The sequence below is a fragment of the Zootoca vivipara genome, chromosome 1, assembly GCF_965207765.1.
Source record: "Zootoca vivipara chromosome 1, rZooViv2.hap1.1, whole genome shotgun sequence".
NCBI lineage: Eukaryota > Metazoa > Chordata > Lepidosauria > Squamata > Lacertidae > Zootoca > Zootoca vivipara.
This window is the reverse complement of record NC_142582.1, coordinates 52671414-52681991: the sequence shown is the minus strand read 5'-3', so window position 1 is coordinate 52681991 and position 10578 is coordinate 52671414. Positions and strand designations below refer to the sequence as shown.

Sequence of the window (10578 nt, the reverse complement as noted above, 5' to 3'; positions counted from 1 at the left end):
AAGACCAGATAGTATTCAGTGATACAAACAAGTGTATACCACTGTATTCTGCTCTGGTCAGACCTCACCTGGAGTACTGTGTCCAGTTCTGGGCACCACAGTTCAAGAAGGATACTGACAAGCTGGAACGTGTCCAGAAGAGGGTAACTAAAATGGTCAAAGGCCTGGAAACGATGCCTTATGAGGAACGGCTTAAGGAGCTGGGTATGTTTAGCCTGGAGACGAGAAGGTTAAGGGGTGATATGATAGCCATGTTCAAATATATAAAAGGATGTCATATAGAGGAGGGATAAAGGTTGTTTTCTGCTGCTGCAGAGAAGCGGACACGGAGCAATGGATTCAAACTACAAGAAAGAAGATTCCACCTAAACATTAGGAAGAACTTCCTGACAGTAAGAGCTGTTTGGCAGTTGAATTTGCTACCAAGGAGTGTGGCGGAGTCTCCTTCTTTGGAGGTCTTTAAGCAGAGGCTTGACAGGCATATGTCAAGAATGCTTTGATGGTGTTTCCTGCTTGGCAGGGGGTTGGACTGGATGGCCCTTGTGGTCTCTTCCAACTCTATGATTCTATGATTCTAAGTGCAGCAAGTCACCTCAGTTGTTGGAACTCAATATGGAATAGAGGGTTGTTGTTTTTTATTTCCTTTTTTTATTTCTTTTTTGGTATGGGGTGCTTCAGCTGAGAGCCCAAGTTCATATGCACATAAAGGTGGTCTATCAAAATCAAAAGAGGTATTGTTAGTTTTGGTATAAACTTGTATTGATGGTGATTAATAAAAGATAAACTGTGGATAAAAGTTAATTTATTGCACAGTGAAATATTTTAAAATGTTGTTGTCGGTAAAATCCAGTTTTATAACATGAAAGGGAATCTGCCAATAATTCCAATTGAGTGTGGAAATAGCAGTTTCTGTAATTCAAGAATGGGGGTAAGTGGACTCCAACTCCCATTATCTCTGACTATTGGCTTTGTTGGCAAGGACTCAAGGAAGGCCACATGGAGCTTATGGTGCTGGTTCGTTTTGTTTTTAAGGAAGCCTGCTAGCCATCCAGGTTCAACTACCATGTTATTTTTAATTCTCTTACAGAGCAATATAGAATGAAGCAAAATGAAAGCACTGTAACAGAATTCATCCTTGCAGGATTCATGGTCCACCCTGACCTCCAAGTCCCACTCTTCTTGTTGTTCCTGATCATCTATGTAGCCACAATAATAGGCAACCTTGGGATAATCATAGTAACCAGTGTGGATGCTCAGCTTCAAACACCAATGTACTTTTTCCTGAGAAACCTCTCCATTATCGATATTGGTTACTCAACTGCTATTGCTCCCAAGCTGCTGACAACATTTTTGGCAGAGAAGACAACCATTTCCTTCAAGGGATGCGCAGTGCAATTTTTCTTCTTTGCTGTCTTCATAACCACAGAAGGATGTCTTCTTGCTGTGATGGCATACGATCGCTTCACAGCCATCTGCAACCCACTGCTCTATTTTGCTATTATGTCAAGGAAGCATTGCACCATATTGGTGGTGGTTGCATATGCTTGTGGACTTACAAGTTCAATTCTCCAGACTTCTTTTATTTTTACCTTGTCCTTCTGCAGTTCAAATATCATTAATCATTTTTTCTGTGATGTTCCCCCAATACTCAAGTTGTCCTGTTCAGACACCCATGTCACCCACACTGTGCATTTCATTTTATCCACTATAATTGGGCTGACAACTTTTCTCATTGTCTTGGTCTCTTACATCGCTATTCTTTTTGCCATCCTGAGGATCAGCTCTGCTCAGGGCAGATACAAAGCATTCTCCACTTGTGCTTCCCACTTGACCACTGTCACTATCTTCTTTGGAACCATCATCTTCATGTATATACGTCCTGGTTCTACTTTCTCAATAGATCAGGATAAAATAGTTTCTGTGTTCTATAGTCTTATGATCTCCTTCCTTAACCCACTTATCTATAGCCTGAGGAACAAAGATGTGAAAGATGCTTTTGGTAGGACAATAGAGAAGGCAACTTTCTTCAAGTAAAAATGACATTTTCTTTACACTAAAGAAAGATATAACAAGGGTTAGTATGTACATAAGCTACCTTAATGCTTTCTAACATGATCGCCGGGTTATCAAGCTACTTTGTAGACGTAAGGTATAGTGCCTTTTGCAATTGGTATATTTCATTTTAAGGGTATATTTCAGGATATGCCTTACCAATGAATCCAATAATAGGGCTTTCAGGCTACATAAGGTCCATGTTCTGTCAGATGATAGAGAAATTATTACACACCAACTATTGCTTGATTGACAATTTGTTAGCATTAGAGTAAACAAATCACAAACATTTGAGAGAATGTTCAGGTGGTTGACCTGATGAACATTATAAGAGTAAGAGAAGATAGACAGGCAGAATCCTCTTATTATTCACTGGTGTAACAAAAGTTAGGAGAATGTTGAACCACAAATTGTATTGTGAGCTTTATAAAAATGTTATGTTTTCTTATCTTCATGCTGTTTTTGATTGTCTTGTTTCTTTGTAAAATAAGCTGAATATTTTGTAATTACTTATTTCTGCTTTGTATCTATCAAAGGATGCATAATGTACTGGGCACAGATGTTCTGGGTCATTGATCAACTTCTTTTTGGGAAACATCAGGTGATGCATTGCCTCGATTCCTTACTTTAGTATCACAAAACAGTGGGGATATGCAAGGCTGTCGTGGGAGGAGTGAGAAACGGACCCTGTGTTATGAACCTCTGATACTTCAATAAGGTTCCTCCTGGATTCTTACTGGGCCATGGTCCAAATTGTTGAGGGTTGAGACCATTGCTCCCTCTGTCCTGAGAGTCTTAACTGCACTGCCATCTCCAACCCATTCAAGCTCTGCTGAGCCCACTTCTCTGCCACAACCTCGACATGTCCCTCCATACGTCTCATAAACTACTCTGAACCACCTCAGGTCACTGCTGCTGCCACCTGTCATGGACTGGCTGGATGCAAAAGTGTGGTGAGAGGCATCAGCTGGGGGACCTCAAGGGAACTCACAAGGGAACTCACTCAGAGCCAGGGGGTTGGTGGTGGGAGGACGATCAGTATTTGGAAGAAGAAGAAGAAGGAACAAACTGGAAGGAGGTGGTGTCAGAAACTGAAGCGGTAACAGAGTTTCGTGAGCAAGAAGAGACTAAGGCAGAGAGCGGTCCAGAATCAGAGGTAGAAGTGGAGGCTGGAGACGAGGGGGGCCAAAATTCAGAGGTGAGGCAGGCTGCTGAAGAAGCCAGGGGGTCTCCTCCTTGTACTGTGACCAGCTCCCCTTGTACTGTGGCCACCCCCTTCCCGGTCTCCTAGACCCTGCAGAGGTTTGTAGAGGACAGAGCACAGACAGATAAGTCAAAGAAGTCTCGGGTTGCTTGGAAAGCACCTAGAGGAGGAGGAGACATAGAGAGCTGTAGGGAGGTGGGGACCGTCAGTCCTCACAACTGCCTCATTGGAGTAGGACCATCTGGGAAGAATTGCTCTGCTCACTCTGCTCTGCTGAGCTGTTTTTGTCTCATTGAATAAAGAGTTTTCACTGACCCCTTGTGAGTTATTGCTGACCTGCTCCTGACTCCCGCCTTGACAGCAGCACTGCCAACAGCCTCCTCTTCAAGGCTTTCCAGTGCTGGTTCCTCACTGCACACCTCCTTGCCACATCAGCATCTCAAGGAGGAGGAGGAGAGGGTTGGGAAGCCCTTTGTAGCCTCCGCCTGCTACTCCTCATTCCTCCTCTCTGCTGGAAATGCCAGTGATATCAGTAGGAAGGGGTGTCTCACCCTACTTCCTCTCCTCCCCCCTGCAAAGGTGCACCTGCCAGGACTCCTTTTGGAGCCGTGTAGTGGGTTATCTATCCCAAATCTTTCACCATTAAGCTTCATTGGATGTTCACAAGTTCTAGTGTAAGGAGAAGGGCGGGGAGTTTCATCTATTCACTTTCTCTATGCCATGCATACTTTTCTAAACTTATATTTATTTATTTATTTATTTATTTATTATTTATTATTTATTTGTTTGTTTGTTTGTTCGTTCATTCATTTTCTATACCACCGTACATCTGAGGATCACAAGGAGGTTCACATTATAAAAACACAGAAATACACAACAGGTAACAAACCATCAATCATATCCCCTCTTATTCACCTTTCCTCTAAACTACAATGCCTCCCCTAATTTAAAATGGGTGTGCCTTTGCCACATCCCTGCTCCCCTGGAAAGAAGATTACACTTGGTTTTGCCTGTGGGAGAAGTAAAGGGGTTGACCATGGGGCTATTTGGCCAATGCAGAAGACCAGTCACCCAGGCCAGTAATTTGCCTCCTTCTCACCAAACTTACCTGTATACTTTTGCTGCACCCTCCCTCCCTATTCAGTACAAGCCGTTTTGATTAGCTGCCCTTTGAAGGGGCTTTGTCAGATTTTTTTGGGGGGGGGCAATGTCACATAGGCAAGAGTGCAAACTGACCATAAAACTGGTAAGAAATAGTTAAGGGGGAACCTAATGGCTGGATATTAAAGTGAAAAACAACCCCATATGAGGAACAATGAGGATTCTGATTCCTACAGGGAACAATATATTAAGTTGCATTTCAAGGTCTGTAGTTAGAGGAGAGGTTGTGAGGTGGTGGGATGGCAGAAGGTGATTGGTTAAAGAACGAACAGCTAAGATGCCGTATATTTCCTGCATAGCATGTGTCATAATTGAAATGCTGTTGTAAGCTCTTTGAACTGTCCAGTAATGCAGTACTGAGAAAAGTTTGATGATTTGGAATTTGGTGTGAGCCTCTGTACCTGAACTCCCAATAGTAATTTCACCCCAATACATTATATAATATATACCATACCCTGTTTCTCATATTTTAAGGCATCCCCATAAAATAAGCCATAGCAGGATTTTTAAGCATTCAAGGAATATAAGCCATACCCCGAAAATAAGACATAGTGATAGGAGCAGCAGCAATGCCGGCCGCGGCAGGAGGAGGAGGAAAAAAATAAGACATCCCTTGAAAATAAGCCATAGTGTGTTTTTTTGAGGAAAAAATAAATATAAGACGTGTCTTATAATATGAGAAACACGGTATTATACCTAGGAACTGAAAACAAAATAACAGGCTCAGACATTAGCACACATTAAGCACTTGATATGTAGATTTGTCAAAGCAGATTAAAATTCATTCAGCCATACTTCAGAGGGGAGGGAATTCCACAATTGGAAAATTTACTGTTAAAAAAAGAGGAGAATAACTAATGAGAATTATTACTTAATTCTGGTATGTGAATGGGGAGGCAATAATTCTGTTTGAAACATTATAATGACTAGCAGAAACTTGAATGAGTTTGAACACTGCATGTCCTCAGGTGACATACACACTCATGGAACTTACTCATGAGTTTCAAGCATTTGACTTCTAGCCAATATCAAACAACTATAAAATTAGCCTTTCTATCATTATGCCTTACTTTGGGGCTTTAGGAATGGCATCGTTCCTCTTCACAGGTAAGGTTCCTAGATTGATATATTCTCAGAGTGCTTGGGATATTTTATTTTTCATCAGCCAGATGATATCTATGAACACTTCGTATTTCTGGAAGCCAATAAAACTATTTGGAAGTTAATTTTGCTTTCTTTTCACAGAAGCTGGGGAGGTTGGCTTCTTATGACACTGCGTGAGGTCTCTCTTGCAGATTGCCTTGTGATTGTAATCCAGAAATGCAGATATTTTAATTCATTGGATAAGCAGTTTATTTGCTTGATGTGTTCATATCTGATATTGCAGCTGGATTCAAACCACAAGGAAAAAATCAGATTGAAATTAAGAGACACATTACCATTGAAGGGAGTGGGTTCACTCAGTTACAATATTTTGGCATTCCGTCTATATATAGCCTCAATCCAAGAAACATGTTTATGAGAAAATGGAGGGCAGTTTACCTGCTGCAGAGCAATTTGCTTCTTTGTTTCTCGCAGCAGTGTCGAAGATAACCTTCCTACAGGGAGTACAGTACATTACAAGCATACTTACAATCTTGCTTTGCTTTAAAATTCTGCTAGCCCAAGTTTCTGAGAGAGCAAGACTTGAATAGTGCAGTATTGCATTAGAACATAGCTGCCAAGTTTTCCCTTTTCTCGCGAGTAAGCCTATTCAGCATAAGGGAATTTCCCTTAAAAAAAAAAGGGAGAACTTGGCAGCTATGCATTAGAATAATAATATTTAAAAATGAGGGAAAGAAATCCTGACATGATGGAGTGGCCTTAACTTTGGGAGGACTAAAAAAGCTAAATGGAGCTGTCCCTTGCTGAACTAATCAGAGCTTTAAGGATGATCTGAATGTATATATATATATATATATATATATATATATATATATATATATATATACAGTATACACTTCTAGGTGCAAAAAATGGTGCTGCTTTAGGTGGAAAAAGTGTTACAGTGCTTGCTAGGGATGTGGCACATTACCAGTAAGAGTCCCTGTCTCTTGCAGAAGAGAACCTGTGGAGACAAGGTGGATTTCACTTGACAGAGGCTGAGAGATGTATTAGAGAATTACACAATCCTGACAATTTTATTTATTACTCCGAACTTGCTTGAGGAAAAATGGCAGGATATGTGTGAGAGGGAGGGAGGGAAGGAGAGTGAAGTGGTCCTGTGCTACAGTTGTCCCACAAGGAAAGGGTTTTCTGCAGAAATCAAACATGGAACACGTGCAATGAGATGGAGACACTTAAGCAGCCTTCCTCTGTCCACAGGTAGCATTTTGTCAGAAAATGCCCATAACTGACAATGGCCACACTTTCCAACAGAGAACTAAGTCACAAAGAAAGTTTTTGATAAAAGGGCTTAAATTATATTTTGAAAAATTAAGAAATGCACCTGTTAGTGCACCCTATTCAGAGATAAGTAGGAATGTCTTTCACGTGTTGGTTTTTCTTCCACTCAACTCACTTTGGTGGTCAGCCCTGGGGAATGAATATGAGCTCTTCCACATAGGTTTTGCTGCAGGTTCCCCTAACAGAGTAGCAATCAGTGAGCAGACATGAAAGCCTTGGTTTCATAGAATCCCGGCTGTCACACATCAACCTGCTATAGATTAACCCACACAATCCCAGTGTAGATAGGTTCACTTCCTGCAGACCAGAAAGGATCAGGTGACTCAAGCCAACACTCCAAAACACCTAAATTGTTGGATGTGAATATAAAAGGTTTTCCCATACAGTAATTTAAATTCTAAAACTTTATTTAGTTTGTATTAATTCTTTCCTTGTGGATGGGAGTGCTTCAGCTTAGAGCTTAAGTTCATATGCACAGTTCAGTGGCCTAACATTCCTTCATGGTGTTTAAGTGAAGGTGGAGTGTGAATTGATGTACCTTTAAACTATGTTAATTGATCACAGGGTGCAATATTTTTAAGCGTTATGGGTAAAATGTTATGGGTAAAATCCAGTTTTATAAAGTGAAGGGAATTTTGCCACTAATTTCCACTCAATGTGGAAATAACAGCACCTGTATCTCAATAATGGAGGCAATTGAATTCCAACTCCCATTAGCCCTGACCATGGGATTTGCTGGCTAGGGGTGATGGGAATGGAGACCAACAACACCTGGAGGGCCAAAGGTTCTACAACCAATGCTGTAGTCTGAGGTGTTTGTTCGTTCTCCTCAAACATATAGTTGACTGGAATGAACGGATTTTAATGCAGTCTGGTAGCCATCCAGCTTCCAAAACAACATTGTTTTTAATTCTCTTACAGAGGAATATAGAATGAAGCAAAATCACACTTCTGTAACAGAGTTCATCCTTGTAGGATTCATGGACCACCCTGACCTCCGAGTCCCGCTCTTCTTCTTGTTCCTGATCATCTATGTAGCCACGCTGGTAGGCAACCTTGGGATAATCATAGTAACCAGTGTGGATGCTCAGCTCCACACCCCAATGTACTTTTTCCTGAGAAACCTCTCCATTATCGATATTGGTTACTCAACTGCCATTGCCCCCAAGTTGCTGAAAACCTTTGTGGCAGAGAAGACAACCATTTCCTTCAAGGGATGCACAGTGCAGTTTTTCTTCCTTGCTGTCTTCATAACCACAGAAGTTTGCCTTCTTGCTGTGATGGCGTACGATCGCTTCACAGCCATCTGCAACCCACTGCTCTATTTTGCTATTATGTCAAGGAAGCATTGCACCATATTGGTGGTGGTTGCATATGTTTGTGGAATTACAAGTTCAATTCTCCAGACTTCTTTTATTTTCACTTTGTCCTTCTGCAGTTCAAATATCATTAATCATTTTTTCTGTGATGTTCCCCCAATGCTCAAGTTGTCCTGTTCAGACACCCATGTCACTCACACCGTGCATTTCATTTTATCCACTATAATTGGGCTGACAACTTTTCTCATTGTCTTAGTCTCTTACATCGCTATTCTTTTCGCCATCCTGAGGATCAGCTCTGCTCAGGGCAGATACAAAGCCTTCTCCACTTGTAGTTCCCACTTGATCACAGTCATTATCTTCTATGGAACCATCTTCTTCATGTATATACGGCCTGGCTCCAGTTTCCCAAAGGATCAGGACAAAATAGTTTCTGTGTTCTATACTCTTGTGATCTCCTTGCTCAACCCTCTCATCTACAGCCTAAGGAACAAAGATGTGAAAGATGCTTTTGCTAGGACAGCAGAGAAGGTGATATTTTTCAAGTAAAAATAGTAAAAGTATGACCTTTTCTTAAGACTAAAGAAAGATATTAAAAGGCTTTGTTTTTCTACTCCCAGACCCCATCATATGTTAGAGGGCAAATGATGCTATCTAACATGATGACCACCTCATCATGCTACTGTGTAGAAGGAAGGTTTAGTGCCTTCTGCAATGATAAACAGGAAAGAGGATTCTCTTACTTAAGCCACTGAAATAAATAAATCGTATCTGAATATCTTTCCTGAATAAATAGGTGGAATCACTATGGAAGTGTAAGACAATTTGGCAAACGCCCTGTTTAAACAGATGGGAGGTGAAAAAGGAGATTCACTCTCCAGTTCTGCCCCATCTAATATTTTTCCACTCCCAGTCCCCATCATATGTTAGAGGGCAAATTTGTGCAAAGATGAATGTGCTCCATGTGTGTTTAGGCTCCTCGCATAATTTAGAAACCTTCATGGTCATGGTTCCAAATAACTAAGGAAATCTATATGCATAGGGCACTTTCCTCTCTGCAGACCTTCATATCCAAAATTTAAGGGCAGCAGGGTCAAGTAATAGGAATGCATTGGTTCACATGAAGCCAGGAATGCCAGGACATGTCTGTAGCGTATAGGGATGTTAAATAATCTCTGGAATTTCCAGCCTGTTGCTGGATTACAGCTCCCATTGTCCCAGGAAACAGACCATTGGCCCTTCTGGAGTCCAGCAACATCTGAAGAGCCACAAGTTCTCATGGAATGGTCCTGGCACAGGTATGATTGAGATGCACACATAAGAAAATGTATTATATGGTAACAATGTAGGTGTCAAAACCAGTTGTATTCCAATTAAAGTTCCAACATAGATCTATAAGAAATATTATGACTTTGTGGGTTTGAATTGTCCATCTCAAACGGCCCAGTTCAGCTGCTGATCTCAGGCCCGGCTCTATGTAGACCCCTGGTGGCGCAGGGCACCATGGCGCCGGCCCGCCAGGAGGGCGCCGCGAGCTGCGCCCGCCCGCTGGCCGGCCGGTCCGCCGGTCTGCTGCGCAGCTACGCCCACCTCCTGCCCACCGCGCTGGGGAACGGGGCGGGAGGGCGCTGGAGAGATCGCGCTGTGCCTGCCCTCCCGCCCGCCGCGCAGCAGGGCCGCGCCCACCCGCCCACCGCGCTGGGAAACGGGATGGAATGGCGCCGGAGAGATCCGGCGCACCATGGCGACAGGGGCGCTTAAGACGGCGCTGGCTGATCTTGTACATGCGGAGTTACAGGGTTTTGCCCAAATGTACATCTTGTTAACTTGCCTTCATTGAACTGCATTTTCCATTTTTATGTCCAGTTTTGAAGAAGTCATTTTAGAACAGAACACTGCACAATCCCTTCTTGGAATACTAGTAGAACACTTGGCTACCCGGGTGAGAACCCTAAGGTACCTCTCATTTCTAGCTTGCTCGAGAGGCTATATAAAATGAACTGTCCTTGAAGCCCTTCATCCACTAAATACTGACCCATCAGAAAGGGGAAGGTAGAGTAGCCATGTGGTTTCCTTGGCATGCTGATACCCGAGTAATCAGTGATAGGCACAGATAAGCAAAATCATGGCTTCAGTGTTTCAAAAATGAGGATGGTATTGCCCAACAAGGAGAGAGAAGGATGTATTTTGGTCATGCCCGAGGAAAAAATGTTTTTGAGACATCTGTGCTAAAAGAAATATATGAGATGAGATGATGAGATGAGATGATATCCAGTAGTGGTGCTTTATGGCTATATAAGATGGTATGTCCTCTCAGATGATAGAAAAAAATGTAACATACCTCTTAACTATGCTTGAATGACAATTAGTTACCAAGAGAGAAAAATAAACACTTCA

At 42.1% G+C, this 10578-nt stretch overlaps 2 protein-coding genes across 2 annotated transcripts; both read left to right on the top strand.

The window, feature by feature from the left end:
* The first annotated feature begins 1098 nt into the window (after positions 1 to 1098).
* On the top strand, positions 1099 to 2034 carry LOC118090108 (olfactory receptor 5AR1-like). Its single transcript, XM_035125460.3, has one exon. It carries the CDS (start codon positions 1099 to 1101, stop codon positions 2032 to 2034), a length of 936 nt encoding a protein of 311 aa, XP_034981351.1.
* A 5760-nt stretch (positions 2035 to 7794) lies between these two features.
* Positions 7795 to 8730, top strand: LOC118090117 (olfactory receptor 5AR1-like). The gene has a single exon (XM_035125473.1). The coding sequence runs from the start codon at positions 7795 to 7797 to the stop codon at positions 8728 to 8730; it is 936 nt and encodes a 311-aa protein (XP_034981364.1).
* Positions 8731 to 10578: the final 1848 nt, after the last annotated feature.

What these genes read in the sequence shown, in the direction of transcription:
- LOC118090117 (XM_035125473.1), top strand. Translation starts at nt 7,795, where the DNA reads ATGAAGCAAAATCACACTTCTGTAACAGAGTTCATCCTTGTAGGATTC.
- LOC118090108 (XM_035125460.3), top strand. Translation starts at nt 1,099, where the DNA reads ATGAAGCAAAATGAAAGCACTGTAACAGAATTCATCCTTGCAGGATTC.